Source organism: Neodiprion pinetum, chromosome 2 (assembly GCF_021155775.2).
Source record: "Neodiprion pinetum isolate iyNeoPine1 chromosome 2, iyNeoPine1.2, whole genome shotgun sequence".
NCBI lineage: Eukaryota > Metazoa > Arthropoda > Insecta > Hymenoptera > Diprionidae > Neodiprion > Neodiprion pinetum.
Window position 1 is genome coordinate 18,466,620 of NC_060233.1, and position 17,022 is coordinate 18,483,641.

General features: G+C 44.2%; 1 protein-coding gene across 1 annotated transcript; it reads left to right on the forward strand.

Moving 5' to 3' along the window:
- The first annotated feature begins 6,782 nt into the window (after positions 1-6,782).
- LOC124211556 (uncharacterized) lies at positions 6,783-7,178 on the forward strand. Its single transcript, XM_046610733.1, has one exon. The coding sequence runs from the start codon at positions 6,783-6,785 to the stop codon at positions 7,176-7,178; it is 396 nt and encodes a 131-aa protein (XP_046466689.1).
- The last annotated feature ends 9,844 nt before the right edge of the window (positions 7,179-17,022 follow it).

Genomic DNA, 17,022 nt, shown 5'->3' on the forward strand with positions numbered 1-17,022 from the left:
GCCTCATTTCCGTTTGGTTTTTTTTTGCATAATCCGTTAGTATTAAGTTGGCGATTAGCGCCATTCTGTAGAGGACGATCGCGAGCAGCGCGTCGGGTCCTATTTTGTTTTTGGTTTTTTTTTTTGTGTGTAAATTAGCGGTCACGATTAGTATAGCGACTAGCGCACGTAGGCCGTAGAGGTCTTCTGGATCCCTTCATTTTTTTTATTGATTATTTTGTTTGCTCGTTCCTTTTTTTTTAGCTAAGCGTGTGCATTTGGGATTGCGAGGACAAACTTTCGCAGTATTGTTATTATTTTTATTTTGTATTATCGCTATTTTGAAATATATTGTCTAATTTTATTGCTGCTTTGTGAAATAACTTGTTGGCGTACGTGTGGCGTATCTCTCTCTACCCAAAAATTATCCCTCCCCTCTCCGCGGTGCTGAGCTACCGAGCATATGGTCGCGGTATATCGTATTACCGACTTCGAGGCGTGTTGATCACGCCAGGCGCTCAACAAATTTCGCGGTATTATTTCAGGTTCAGGGGACATCGTGGACGCCGAATTATTGTGCACGTGGTAAGTTCTCGGTCATCTTCTCCGAGTGACCGAGGAGCGGGAAAAATCCACGTCACAATATATATTGTAACCAATTTTTGGCGTTGAGGGTAAAAACGAAGAAATGAGATAATTAGTTACCCTACGGCGCAGTCACTAACCTGAATAATTAGATATAGAGAGATAAGAAAAGGGAAAGATATGATTGTTGGGCACCAGACGCACATGTGTCAAAGAGAATAGATAATTAGAGAAAAAGATAAAGATGAAGGTAAAGGTAATAGGTAGAGGTCAGGTCAGGTTCTACGACGGTTTTGCACAGCTTGCTCAGTATAGACAAGATAATGGTAGAGGGGCGGGGTCGAATCCAATAGATAAAATAAGAAACAGGTGAAGCAGAAATAGTATCGAATATATTGATTAAGAAGCGATAAATTTTAATAACAAGCAAATAACTGAAGAGATTGAGGTACAATTAAGATAGATGCGATAATTAACAATATTTACAGCCAGTGAAAAGTTAAGCGAGAGATTTAATAATTAACGGAACGTTTTCCGAATAAGCGCGAGGTATGCGTAGGCTCGCGACACTATGATTCGAGGTAATAACTAACACGGTTTTATAATGAATATTCAGATCAGAAAAAGATATACGGTACTCAAATTAAGCATGGATCAAGTGAACCATAAAGTATGAGAAGCGATTATAAAACACATGCGAAATACAGAAATCGTAATAGTTATCACATTACCAGAATTATCAGAAATATGCAAAGACAGGGAATTATGAATTACAAGGTAAATTCAAGGCAACAGGTCAAGTAAAAATTATTATAAAATATAGGTACTAACAGATAATACGTAGTCTCTAGTTTGCGGTAAGCGCGAGAAGAAAGAAAGGTAATACGCGGTACGATAAAAGATAATTCAAGATAAGGCAAATAATATTCCAGAAAATTAATATGCAACATACGACAAACCAAAGAGACTACGGACAACTACGATCAGCGATATTAGCGAAGAAAATGATGAAAAAGATGTTATGCGATACGGCACAATACTCCAATGTCAAATGAACGACGAGCAGCAGGACCCCGCGGCGATGTAAGATCGCTCATGCGGTATACTCACTAAGATAAAGCAATCAACGGTAATAGGTAAAGAAACAGATATGAACTAATGAGAGAAATTATAGCGAAATAGCAATGCTCAATAGCTAAGATAAAAATTGATCATTTAACGGAACGCGCTGCTATACAGCGATATTAAACATTTAGATATTCTAGAAGAGAAAGATAATAAAATGAAGTAATAGTCACTACCAATGCGTAAGTAATAGTCAACCAGTCGCGAAGTTACTTGCAATAAGAAAGAGAAAGGGACAAGATAAGAGATAATAGAGATTAAGGTACGAGCCCAGGTGGCTCAAGCAGACCAACTGCAAGATAAGGATAAAGAGAGAGATAAAGGTAGGCACGATATATTGCAAGTAATCTCGTGGCTTCACAAAATAGAAAAGGAGCCTCACTTACGTAAGAGAAGATAGAGAAGGCACCGAAGATGCAGTAACAGTAGCAAAACTGAATTTACAATACGAGAGATACAAGAGATAGTAATAGCAAAACTGAATTCACAATACGAAAGATACAAGAGATAGTAATACCGGTACGATATAGCGATAGCACGTCTTCTTAGAGCGATAACTGAACATAGAGTGACGAGACGAGCGATGATCCTGATTTTCGTCGAGCTGCTGTCACGTGATTCTTCCTCAAATGTGCGGTATTCTAATTGGACCAGTAGGTCGCGTAGGTCTGGTCTACGGATAGGCGGCGATAATCCCTCGCCGCTCGTCTTTCTTCTCCCTCGACGACAGGTATCGAGGTATCGGGACGTCGGAAGATGGTCAGAGATGTTTTCCCTCAGCTGTGCGGTACCGTTGGTGAGAGGGGAGGTCGTACCGCTCATGTATTGCGATATTGAGGTGTGTGACCATATTACGTCACCGGTCCTTTGGACTTGCGACCGACTGTATTTCACTCCTTGCTTTACTGGTACTCCCCGTTGTAGCTATTTCGTCGGCGCTGCATCCCGGCCCTCGCTCATTGAAGCCCTCATGCCGGAACGATCTGGTGGTGATAGCCCTCAACCCGGATCCCCACACTATATCCACCAGATCCACGTGGTCAGCATATCATAGCCTATTCCACGCCGCAGTCCTTCGATAGGACGGTTCGTGAAGAGAAAACCGTCCTCTATTTGATAGACAACGACTTAGTAGGTGTCATGGTCGGTTCAGCTCCAGGCTGATAAATATCGTCGACGGGAGGCTTTGTTGTGTTTTTGACGCACAGCCCTGTACGCCGCCTGACGATGCATCCGAGCGGTAGAAGCATTCATTCGTGGTTCGGCTCCTGGCCGATAAGTCTTAAATAGTCGGAGGTACTATTTGTGCATCACGCACGACCCTGTTCGACAACTAGATAGGCATCCATCGGGAGTGGTTTCAGCGGTATTCGTTCGTCTGTAGTCGATGGTGGTCGATGTTGAGCTGGTACGTGAACCCTGTCGGGCAGTGTCCTGGTATCTTGACGCGAAGGTCTCGTAGATGGTTCTCGTAGAGCGTTATAGAATTAGAAAATAAAATAAAATCAGCTTAATAAAGAGAATCCAACTTAAAGATAATTAGTCGTTCATTTTTGGAGTATTGGCCTCAGACGTGCTTTCGTTATTGTTAGCGATATTTGTACCTAGGGGAATGCGATAGTTAAACAAAGTGACGGGGTACGAAATACCACGTCACAATATATATGTATAGAATAAAGTACGCATGGTGCCCCGGGTGAGGAGTGAGTGATTGAGTTTTTCTTGTTCGTCAAGTTCGTGTTAATTTGTCATCTGGTACTGACTGATGCGTGACTCTACTTGAATTGATAAATCTTTAAGCTGTTTCATAAACCAATCTCTGCAATCGACACCGCGTTTACCGTGGAACTCCGATAATGTCTCATCGTACGCGCAATGTACGTAGTACCCCACACTGTGCGGGACATGCTTTTGAATTTTACAAGTCTTACGAGTTTCAAATTCATCTACGGGTTCGGGGATTGATATACATTCGAGATCGGCGTATAGGATAAACGGAACGGTGCCTTTGTTTTGGAAATTGGAAAACACCATGAATCTATTATTGGCCTGAGCGTGTTGATTAGAACATTGTGCTACGCCGCCTCGAATGGTTCTTTCAATAAATGGTCACAACAGTAGATTTACTCTCTTATTCCACATGACAAGTAGTTCTACGTTATAGTAATTCAAATTACGTACTTATTGTCCGCGATAGAAATTCGTGGGCCGATACTCGAATCGGCAGTTACGTACGTTCGCTTGGCCAGTGAGGGCGCAGCGCAAGTTAGTTAGTCTCGAGCGCTCGAATAGGTAGGACGTGTTAGGTTTTCCTTTGCCACGCGCGTCGATTATTTCGTTTCGCGTACTTTTAAGATTTATCCGTTTAAGTTGGTCGGGGGAGACGCGGTTCACCCTCCGGTTGGACCGGAGGTGCCCGTCTCCCGGGCGAGTGTTATCGCGGCGACATACATTGTCGCCCGAGCACTTCAGCGTTGGTTTCCCGAGACGTCAGGACCGCTGTTTGCACGGCATCGGGCCACCCTGACGCTCCCCCTTTCCCGCTTCCACGTTAGCGTTGGAAGTTGCGGTTCATGGTTTACTCATACGAGTACACGGCATTGGGCCACCTTACACGCTTTCCCTTACCCGCTTCTACGTTAGCGTTGGAAGTTGCGGATCACGGTTACTCATGGAGATTTGAATAAGTTGGCTTAAGATTATTGAATGATCATTCAATCTAGTTGACAAGGAATGCACCAGCGACTGTATTATCCTGTATTATGATAATCTGATTTGCAGTTAATTAACATTTGTCTTGCTTCGGCTTTTCCCTCTGCACCGTGAGGGTTTTTATGCCGAAGCAAGCGTCTTGTCTCTCCCGCGAAATCGTGTTATTAATTTATTCACCCTCTCACTCACTCATTCCATCCCGATTGAAGTTAGAGAAGAACTCTGGTCAACCGATCTAAACAAAAGGCGTAAACGAATGTTGTGAAACAGCTTCAATTGCAGGGTACGTGTTTCTGGTTTTAAGTCTCAAACAAGACTGTTTTTGCAATAATGTTGGTTGACGCAGCAACCTTATTCTTTTGAAAGACATAAGAGGTTTATAAACGTCTTTCATCTATGATGACTACTAGATCATCAAAAAGGGGCAAATCGGGTGATTTCACCCTTTGTGACAATATAAAGAACGCGTTTAACACGGCTGGCTGGCCCAAAACGGTCAGGGCACTGCGGGAAAAAAGGGTGCCACTTCATCCAATCTAGATAGTCCGGAACTACCTGACAAACCGCAAGCTGGCATACAGGACACGGGAGGAAGAAGAGGTCATAGAGGTAACGAGGGGCGTCCCCCAGGGTCGGTACTTGAACCACTTTTATGGAATGTTATGTTCGATAGTGTACTACAGCCGGAGTGTATGCCAAACGGTACCCAGACACTATACTACGCAGACGATACACTGGTGATTACGTTAGGCACAGCCTGCAAAAACCTGCAGACAAGAGCGAATAAGGCCACCGCCTTATATAAGGGGAAAGGGATGATAACGATCGCCCTGCACAAAACAGAGGCAGTGCTGTTCACCAAAGAAATATTGAAACGACTCCCAGGACTTAAGATCAAGGACCAAAAAGTCCCCCTCGGCAACAGTATGAAGTACCTTGGTGTCGTCATAGACAAGACGCTGACACACGGGGTACACATACGAACAGCGGCGGAAAAGGCGGCACGAGTGGCAACACGGCTCGGCCAAATAATGCCGAACGTAGGTGGTCCGAAGCAGATACGCCGCAAGGTACTATCGTCGGTGGCCACATCCGTGGCGCTCTATGGAGTCCTGGTATGGGCTGGGGCCATGGAGAGGGCGGCTCACGCGGACACAATGAACGGCGCATTGAGACTGGCTGCGCTAAGAATAACGAGCGCCTACCGCACAGTCTCCACGGCGGTAGCGAACGCGATTGCAGGCACTCCTCCCGCCGATCTGCTGGCAAGAGAACGGAGCAGGGTATGGAATCGCGAGAAGAAAGCCAAAGAAGAGCGAGGACTCCGTGCACTGGACCCACCCTCGAAGAGAAGGATCCGAAAAGAGGAGCGCGAAACAACGCAGACGGAACGGCAACGGAGGTGGGAGACCACCTCGCGAGCAAGATGGACTCGGCGGCTAGTACCCGACATTGAAAGCTGGACCAGGAGGAGACACGGTGAGGTGAATTTCCACGTCACCCAGGCGCTTAATGGGCACGGATGCTTCAACGCATACCTGAGGAGATTCGGGAAGCGAACAGACGCGCATTGCGATCACTGTGACAGCGACTACGACGACGTCCACCATACGCTGTTCGAATGCCCGGCATGGGACACAAAGCGCACGGCAAGACTGACAAAGAGTGGCGTGCCACTCACGGCGGACACAATCACCGAAGAAATGCTGAAGGACGAGGAAGGATGGGGCAGGATCTTGGCGACCATCGCCAGCATCCTGAGGGCGAAGGAGCACATCGAAAGAAGACTCCAGGTGACGACTACACAACAACCGAGAGCACCGAACGAGAGCGGTGGGTAAGTCGCACTCACCAGTATTTCCAGAATAGGATTCACTCATACGCATCGTGACCACACCATAGCGACCATAATCAGAATAAGAGCCAGAACGAATACAGACAGACAGAATATATATATTCATAGACATAACATGAAGACAGAAAGTGAACCTTGCGTCACGGCACCTAACGCCAAGAGGCAAGTACCAGACCTCTTGCTCCCAGAATAAGGCAACTGCCTTTGGTCGCAGCCGTAGCCCGTCCCAAGCCGTGGTTGTGAAATGCAGAGGGGCCTAGCCTCCCTAACCTTTTTCGCTCCCCCCCCCCTTCCCCCAGCTCAGCAAAGTGGTGTCCGAACGAATGCCGAGAAGGCGATACCCGGGCACCACGCTAAGTGCACTCCAAGCCTAGTGGGACATGGGTTAAACAAAAAAAAAAAAAAAGGTTCGGTTAGGTTAGGTTCGGCATCGGAAAATGAGGGCAGCCTGGGCAAAGCAGCAAAGAGCAGGCTGCGGCAGGAAGAGAGGGAAAGGACCCTCGGAAAATGGGAACAAGAGTAGAGGATGCAAGAGAAAGGGGCGTGGACTAGAAACGTCATCCCCTCGCTGATTGACTGGGTGGACAGGAGGCATGGACAAATGAATTACTATCTGATCCAGGGCCTCACGGGGCACAGCTGCTTTGGGTCGTACTTTAAGAGGATTGGAAAGGAGAAAGAGGTGCGGTGTCACCACTGCGCGGCGGAGTGTGACGACCCGGAGCACACTTGGTTCCGGTGCCCGGCCTGGGAGGTCCAGAGGCATGAAATGACGGAAATGATCGGTCAGGTATACAACATACAAGAAGTGGTAAGTGCTATGTTGCAGGACCAGGCCAAGTGGGACGCGGCTGTCCAGTACATTACCGTGGTCCTTCGAGAGAAGGAGGCAGCCGAGAGGACGAGGAGGCAGGGCGGATAACCCGGAGGACCTGCGGCCGGGCTGGCGATCAGACCGATAGCCAGACTGACTGGGGGGGAGGTGCGGCTGGGTGTAGGTGTGATATACCATACACACACTCGGTGTGCTTCCACAGCGGCAGTCACCTGCATGACGAGGACAAGGCGATTCCCCCCCCCCCCCCCCCCCCCCCCCCCCCCCGGTGGGTGGGGGCATCGCGGTCGTAATGGAAAAGGTAGAGAGGGTGGCTGGTGAGCATGCGGCCAGACAGTTGCGGCGTGGGGGACCCCGACCTCCAGCGACGGAGAAAATGACGGAGGGAGCGATGGTCCGGATGACCTATGGTGATGTTAATTACCTAGGAAACAACCGGGCCATCCTCAACCTAAAGCAACGGCGGGGGGTGGGGGGACCAACAGCTGGTCAACTCGACGAGCTCGCTGAGAATGCATGAACGAATGTTCCCCCACTTCCGATACACCGTGGAGTACGGGGCCACCAGGTCAGACTGGAGGCTAGCAAGGGAAACTACGTGAACCAGCGCGGCAGTAGAAGGGCGAAACTAATCCAAAACAGCACGAAACATGCTGGTAAGGAGTGACAACAGGGATGAGATCCCGAAAAAACCAAAGTAGGCGCCTTCTGTAGGGGGTGTACAGGACACTTTGTGCGAGGACACCCCCAAATAAACAAGTGTGACGAGTGCTAGCTCATAGAAAAGCGCAAGTACGAGTGGCAGGAGGATGCAATGACAGGTGACACGATGACGTGTGACGGTCAGGTGGACAGAGTAGTACATAATTAGTGTGGTGAATAAATAAACAAATAACTAAGTAAGTAATTATTTAACACAAAAGTAGTGGACAGAAGCTTCGCGTACGGATAGGTGGCCCAAGTGATTGATAACTAATTGATAATTGGTAGAATAGATAATTAATATTGATAATGTTTGGTAGAATATTGATTGATTACAAATAATATAACTAGAGTGGAGTGAGCAGAAAACGCCAACGAGGCGCGCGGCAGCCTGGCCGAGAAGGCCAACGCTACACCACGGGAGTGAGAGAGAGGCCAGAATAACAGGCCGGCCACAGGGACGGGGTGACGTAATGGGAAAGTGGTTCCGCTCCATCCGGGCTGATGAGCGGCGGAGGGGTTTCAGCCGGTGAAAATCCGGCACTATCCGAACACATTCATAAATAACCGGAGGTCATTCGAAGATATCCCCTTCGCCACTGAACAAGAAGAAAAAAAAAAGGTTAGGTTAGGTTAGGTCGGTAACACACCGACTACATGTCCCGTCATCTCGTCCGCCATCTTGCATGCTAGTCAGCCATCTTGCATGTCAGTTCGCAGACGCTCGGTCGGTAACAAACCGACTACAGGGGAGGCACGTCCTGCAGTACTCGATCCGATGGGTAGGTCAGTTTTGAGCCAGAACCCGCCTTATACAACTACTCGACGCAGTTGCCGTTCAGAAAGGAACCGGGAATGCGCAAAGTAAGGGCCGAGTCAGAAGTTGAGAGATCTGGGTGGCAGTGAAGTATCGTACCGGAAATTTTTGTTTAGCTTTCTTTTTTTTTGTTGGGTGTTTCTTTTGACTTGGAGGGAGTATCCTGACGCATTGCCGTCGGTTATCTCAGGTTGCGATCACCTCGAAGAGTTCGGCTCGCGGAAATTGGCGCTGGCGCTGTCACCCCGCGTTCCTTCCAGGGGGGCGGGGGAAGTTGTAACGCGGTATTTTTTTCGCGCGTTCCAAATAGCTCCCCGAACCCTAGGCGGAACTTGGAAATCAGGGATTCCGCGATCAAGCCGCTAATCATCTCGTAAAAGAGCGCCAAGGTGAAGATCACGCATCCGATACTCTGAGGGGACATTTTACGGGCTGGCAAATACGATTTTTCATGATATTCGTTTATTTTTTCTTGTTTCGAGTAAATGCGACACCATACACTGGATCGGCCGCATATTCAACAGCATTACAGGACTAAAGGCGCGGAGGATCGCGACGAGAGGAGGGCCTCACACGAGGCTACGGAGAAAGCGCCAACGTAGAGCTCTGCCGCGAGGGAAACCAAGGCGGACGAGACTCCCGTTGGTAGCCGGCCAGCCGTAGCCTCTTCCCTCTCACCGCGGTGCCGCTACGCCGTCATGCAAACTCGCGAAACCGTCACCACGCCACTGTCGAACGACGGGACACCGGAGAATTGGACAGCCAATCAGCGTTCCGCGACAGCGGGAGTCAACGATAACGATAAGTAAGGCTATAAGAATTTCGCAGGAGAATACCAATCACATCGGAAGAATTTTTCACGACTGATAGCGCCTATGTTTGAAGCATATTCGAATTTCAGCTCCGATTAGCGGCGCTCGGCACTTGAGTCCTGGCGACAGCTCGCAAAAATGGTGTCGAAGCGTTTGATGAAAGAAAAGAAAATTTGAATTACTGGGAGTGCAGCATGGCGAAGACAGGCGTCGGAGAGTTCTTAGTGTGGCTGCGAAGCGGTGAGCGCTGTTAATTCTTCGTGAACATATTTCGAGTACGATTTAGATCGGAACACCGATCAACAGTTGACCAGTTAATAATTGAGTTAGTGGGTCTCCTTGTTTGATGGCCGTAGCCTGAGTTCTCGCGATAACGCATAGAGTAACATTTGGTTTATGTATGGTATAGAGTAGAGTCACGGTTTTAAGTCGAGTCACTATCGTTTCAAATTGAGTGCAGCCAAATTCCGCTGCACGGGGTCCCGTCCAGTCAGCTTAGGTAAAAGTATCACCTCTGGTGCAGGTCGCGTATTGTCGTGCGTGAGCACTCGGTCTAGCAGAGCGATTTGTGAACCTGAGCTATTCGCGAGTATGGACTAAGTTCGGATGCGTCGCGATAAGCTTCTCATGATTACCGTTGATAAACGAGTAATTACGAATAATAATTAGAGGTACGATTAGCGCGTCGACTAAAGTTTTGTTTTTGTTTTTACGGATTTTGTTTCTGACTTTTGTTCTATTGTTTACTATCAAGGAGGCGACTAGCGCACGAAGGCTTTCTTATAAAGTCAATTTTTCTCAGGTCTGTTTATTCGATTTTGAATCGCGAAGAGCGAATTCTGAATTATTCTTTTTTCGTTTTTGAATCATCGCTGTCGTTAAATATATGATTTTATCTTATTTTGTTTAATAACGTGTTTTTGTCCAGCTCTCTTCCCAAAAATTACCCCTACCATCTCCGCGGTTCTGAGCTACCGAGTCAATTGCCGAGGTCTAGCGAATCAACGATTTCGGGGCGTGTTAATCACGCCAGGCGCTCAACAGAATCTCGCGATACTTTTCGTAAGATCCACGTGAGCTGACATCGCGGACCGCCAAATTATTGTGTACGCGGTAAGTTCTCGGTCATTTTCGCCGAGTGACCGGAGGACGAGAAAAATCCACCTCACAGTGTGTAGTGATGGAAGACGCGTTTCTTACACACTTTTCATCTGATTTTCAGTAAAATGAAATGTATCGTCGTCGTTCACTTACCTGCATGAAATTCGTTTCCGTCGTTAGTTTCGCTGGTCCCGTGTAAGTGTGGTTATTTTCTGCTGGAGGTTCCATTGCGTAGGTGCGGTACGAATAAATTGCTGTGTCACTAAAAACTTTTTCCAACTCTTTTGCTTGCACAAGTATAAGTCCGTGCAGAGGAATTAATACGCAAACTTTTTCGGAGCTGACTCGCGAACGAATCGCACGTTAACACAGAATGCAAGTGAAACTGCGATGATGTGTCTAGGACCCAACGAAGCGCAGGCTGAACCGAATGGTCTGAAAATTTGCTCGCACCTTATACATATACGGCAGAAAATGTACTCCCCGATTGCCTTTCACTGTGTTTGGGGTGCTCGGTAGTGTAATAAAATTCGCGGCACCTGAAAAATTGGTCGAACCCATATACCTGACCATGTCTCAAAGTACCCTTGTACCCGCTGCCGCTTCATGTCCCAATAATCACCCGCGGAGCCGCGTCTCTTTATGTCAAGGATTGACGATTCTTAATGCCAGTTCAATAGTCACAGGTGTGATGCAGTGTTACGCGGGACTACAATGGTTGTAGTGAAAGGCTCCGTAAATCCTAGACGAAACTCAATCATAGGGAAATCGCCATTATAATTGTGAATACGACAGTAAAACAACCTCCGAAAGGGAACGGTTGAATGGCTGGCGAATGAATCATTTTTCAGAATTTTTGTTTCCGAGTAAAGTCCACTCCCTAAATACGACTGGTCATGAGGGTGTAGGGGAGGATATTTCTAAAAACTAGCGTGTCCCGACCAACGATCTCGACGCGCATTCATAGCGCTTTGAGCGCTTTCACTCTCGCCTTGCAGCAGGGCGCCCAAAGTCCATAATAGCTACGCTTTTTTCTATCAACATTTCACTTCTGCTGCCGGCCGTATTGCGAGAGTATTTGCCGCGAAATTGCGGCTACGCTTTGTTCACCCGAAGTAAAGTAATGAGGGACGTTGCTGAGCTCTTTTGAAGGGAAGCGGCCCCATCGCGAGAGGCCCTATTGAGATATTCGATTGTATGTGCGGCACTAAGCGCGGAATAGGGAGCGAATGAGACTAGTTCAAGTGACAGAAATTGAATTTAAATTGCTTTCCAGGCACTTACGAGATAAGTCGGTGAATATAAGTAGTGGGAGAGATGTATCGCTTTGTAGTTTTCCAAAATAATATACCGCTAACCTTATCTACATATGACTTGTTTTTGAATTTATTATTTTTTCAAAGTTTTAACCAGTACTCGTGCGTGTGCACTATTTGGTTTAGTAAGACCATAATAAATTATTTTGTTCTGAGGAAGGCCCTAACTTGAGACGAAACGTAAACAAAATCTTCACTTCGTTTAATCTTTGACCTTCATATCCACGAATATACCTTCTATCAAAGATACTATTGTTGGGCGCCAGACGCAGTAGCGTTAGATATCAGATAATTAGAGAAAAGACAAGAACAGAAAAGTTCAGGTTGTAGGACGGTTTGGCACAGCTCGCTCAGTATAGACAAGATAATGGTAGAGGGGATGGGTCGTATCTAACAGATAAACATAACAAAATAGGTAACGCTAGTAGTAACAAGTGTATCAACAAAAATAGGAGAGATATTAATTACAGGTGCTCAATTTAACAGATTTAGGTACAATTACCATGTAGGAAATTCCAAATACAGCCAGAGAAAAATTTATGAGTGAGAATTAACAAATTAGCGAGACAAGTGAAATGTGATAAGCGAGAGAAACGTGTGAGTTTGCGATACTATTACTCGGTGTAACAATCAGCAAGATTCACAAGTAGCGGTCAAGCTAGGCTAGCATGCAATCTACAATCTAAGGTTCTTAAATTAAGTTAACAATGCAAGCGGAAACAGAATGATACAGCGAGAGAATAGTATTATCACGGTAAAGAAAAACAGTTGAGATAATTTGCACGAGAAGCAGAAAATATTACACGTAATAAAGAAAGCAGGCGATATTACAAATAATAAAGAAAGTAAGAAATATCAGCAGTGACAAAAAAAAAGCAAGAAATACAAGTCAATCAGATAATATCAAAATTAAATAGAGATTCATGAATTCAAAGAAACACGATATTCGACGTGAATATTCAGGATTTAGATGGTATAATAGAAAATATAAAGAAATACGTAGTGTTTAGCTTGAAATATATGCGATAGATATGAGAGGAATAAAGATAAGATATAGAGAAGAAACAGATATTCCTAACGTTTCAATACAAGAAATCATAAGGAAGATATTATAACACGATATATTACAAGCGAGGGGACTACTGACAAACTACATGACAGCGATAATAGAGACGAGAATTAAATAGAAAGATGTTATTCAGTACGGCGCAATACTCCAGATTCTAAGAACGACGTGTTACACCACGCAGCGATGGAAGATCGCACACGCGGTATACTTACGATATTTACAATTACTCAAAGATATTCGGTACTAAGGCAACTTATAATCAAATCAGAAAACATAACGGACAAGGGAATAAAAATTACAGAAAAAGAGAACCATGAGACAATAAGAATAAGTCACTGTTTGTGAGAGAATTTATAAGCTTATTAAATCGTCAGGCACTACAAGAAACAATGGGTAAACTACTCAATCAAAGCAGGTAATTAGATAATTTCTATTGTAGCATAAGAAAAGCGATAGTAAAACGCTGCGATTCAACGGTATTCGATACGCGAAGCAAAATTAAGAAAGGAAGTAATAGTCACTACAAATTAAATAAGTAAGCTAACTAGTCGCGAAGTTATTAGCGGTATTAGATAAGAAATAAGGTAAGGGACGAGCCCACGTGGCCTACGCAGTGCAAGCTGCGAGAAAAAATAAAGCAGAAGATAGGTAAAGATCTAGACAAAATACGATGCAAATAACTTCGGGCTTCGCAATCTAACAAAGAAAACCTCACTTACGTGAAAATAAGACAAAGGGGAGAACAGTTCAAGCAACATGAGGAACAAGTTAGAGAAGGTGCGATAACGAAAAAATAAACTAATTAGAAGCGAAAGCACGTCTAGCTAGTGCAGGCACTGAACGTAGAATGTGCCGAGTCGAAAAGAATAGAATAATAATTCATAATGTCCATGACAATGCTGGACAAGTGAAAGAAAGCTACAGAGAATTCTTAAGGCTACTTATAGACTAACTAACAAAGAAAAGAAAAAACAAAAAGAGGAATCAAAGAAAAAGGAAAAGGTGCTCTGATCAAGACAGCAGAGAAGTTAGAGAACGACTGAACAGAACCTAAACGAGAATACACAGAACAAGTTGAGGTAGGTGAAAGGCCTAGAAAGGGAAGGTGTACCCCACACGGTATCGCGGTATCGATGCAAGAGTAGATCTTGCCGGTAGAAGATGATAATGGGTGGTATAGCGATCTGACTTAACGTTATGGTATCGTTATTAAAAGGTACAGAGACTGTGCCGACTCCTCGCTATGCTGGTATTCCCCGTGCAGTCCATTTCTCCGCTGTCGCAGCTCGGTACCACGGTGTAAAAATAAGAAGTGGTCCGACTGCCCTATACTACCTTTGTTGAGCTCTGTGGTTATTATGTCTTAGTACGGCGGAAATCCGCCAGGGACCTTATGCGACGGTGAGGATGAGGTAAACAATAATGGCGGTGATCTAGCAGACAGTATTCACGAAAGTTTGCCGTTTGCATATGGAAAATCAAATCTGCTGCTGAAGCTTACATGAATACATTAATTAATTAATCTCTATATATAAAGGAACAAGACGATCAACGCGCAGCCCAAACCCTTTGACCTAGAAACTTGAAATTTAGGATGCATATTCCCCTCGGAGCGTAAGCACCCACTAAGAAGCGATTTTTAGAAATTCGAATCTTAAGGGGGTGAAAAGTGGTTAAACGTGATTTTTACGGATTCGATGATATCTCCGCACACAGATCAGATATCGACTTGGTTTTTGATTCAGACAGTTCATAATATAAATACCTAAAAAGTACTTTCTGCATATTTAGAAATTTAGACAATAAGGGGTTGAAAAGCGGTTGATCGTGATTTCAACGGAGGATGGAAACCCGTTAGACGTGATTCTTACAGATTCGTCGATATGTCCACAACCCTTTATATTCGTCATGTTTGCCTCAATTTAAAAACAAAAATTAGACTGATGGGAGAGTCACACTGGAATAATACCTTAATATCATCATATTCGGCGCTGGTTTCTCATAGCTAGGTTCTAGCGAGATTTAAGTGTTATACTGCATTATTTCGGTGAAAATCTGTGACTGAACGGATAAGGATTTTCATATCGTAGAGGAATATAGATTACGAACACAAATTCAAACAAAGATAAATGATGATTACATAAATAAAACAATCTGTGAGGCACGAAGCACCGACCTGGGGTTGACGCGCGCGATGCGCGCAGGGGCGGAGCCCCTAGTATTTGATAAAAGAAAATAATTGTATGATGAATGTATGTAACTATAGCGACAATATATTAGTGAAAATAAAATGGATAACGAATCGAAAGACCAAAGATTAAATAAACTTCCATCGGTGCGCTTTCTTGGTAAAAAGAAAACGGTAATCACTCTGAATCAATCATGCAAAGGATGCACAATAATAAATGTGTGGGGTAATAATAAAGTAATTACACATTGTGTACAATATTAATATTATTATTGTAACCAATATTATTTTTGTGTGTGAGGGTTAAAGAATAAGTGAGATGATTGGTTACCCTACGGCGCAGTTACTAACCTGAATAATTAGATATTGAGAGATAATAAAAGAGAAAGATATGATTGTTGGGCGCCAGACGCACATGCGTCAGAAAATAGATAATTAGAGAAAAAGATATAGATAAAGACAAGATCAGGTTCTACGACGGTTTTGCACAGCTTGCTCAGTATAGACAAGGTAATGGTAGAGGGGAGGGGTTGAATCCGATAGATAAAATAAGAAACAGGTGAAGCAGAAATAGTATCGAATATGTTGGCTAAGAAGCGATAAATCTTTATAACAAGCAAACAACTGAAGAGATTGAGATACAATTAAGATAGATGAGATAATTAATTTACAGCCAGAGAGAAGTTAAGCGAGAGCTTTAACAAATAACAGAACGTTTTCAGAATAAACGAGAGATATGCGTAGGCTCGCGATACTATGATTCGAGGTAATTATTAACACGGTTTTATAATGAATAGGCAGAACAGAAAAAGATATACGGTACTTAAATTGAGCATTGATCAAGCAAACCATAAAATATGAGAAGCGATTATAAGAAACATGCGAAATACAAAAAATGTAATAGTTCTCACATTACCAGAATTATCAGAGATATAACAGAGGCAGGGAATTAATTACGAGGTAAATTCAAGGAAACAGGTCAAGTAGAGAATTATTATAAAATATAGAAACTAACAGATAATACGTAGTCTCTAGTTTGCGGTAAGTGCGAGAAGAAAGAGAGATAATATTCGGTACAGTAAAAGATAATTTCGGGATTAAGACAAAGAATACTCAAGAGAATTAATACTAAAGAGAATTAATACTCAAGAGAATTAATACTAAAGAGAATTAATACTCAAGAGAATTAATACGCAACATACAACAAACCAAAGAGACTACGGACAACTACGATCAGCGGTATTAGCGAAGAAAATAATGAAAAAGATGTTATTCGGTACGGCGCAATACTCCAAAGTCAAAAGAACGACGAGCGAGACCGCGCGGCGATGTAAGATCGCTTACGCGGTACACTCACTAAGATAAATTAATCAAAGATAATAGGTAAAGAAGCAGTTATGAATTAATCAGAGAAAGTATAACGAAATAGTAATACTCAATAGCTAAGATAAGAATTGATCATTTAACAGAACACGTTGCTATACAGCGATATTAGATATTTAGGTATTCTAGAAGAGAGAGATAACAAAATAAAGTAATAGTCACTAACAATGCGTAAGTAAGAGTCAACCAGTCGCGAAGCTACTTGCAATAAGAAATAGAAAGTGATAAGATAAGGAATTGTAGAGAATAAGGTACGAGCCCAGGTGGCTCACGCAGACCAACTGCGAGAGAGAGAGAGAGAGAAAGAGAGAGAGAGAGAGAGAGAGAGAGAGAGAGAGAGAGAGAGAGAGAGAGAGAGAGAGAGAGAGAGAGAGAGAGAGAGAGAGAGAGAGAGAGAGAGAGAGAGAGAGAGAGAGAGAGAGAGAGAGAGAGAGAGAGAGAGAGAGAGAGAGAGAGAGAGAGAGAGAGAGAGAGAGATCAAGATACGATATATTGCAAGTAATTTCGTGCCTTCACAAAATAGAAAAGGAACCTCACTTACTT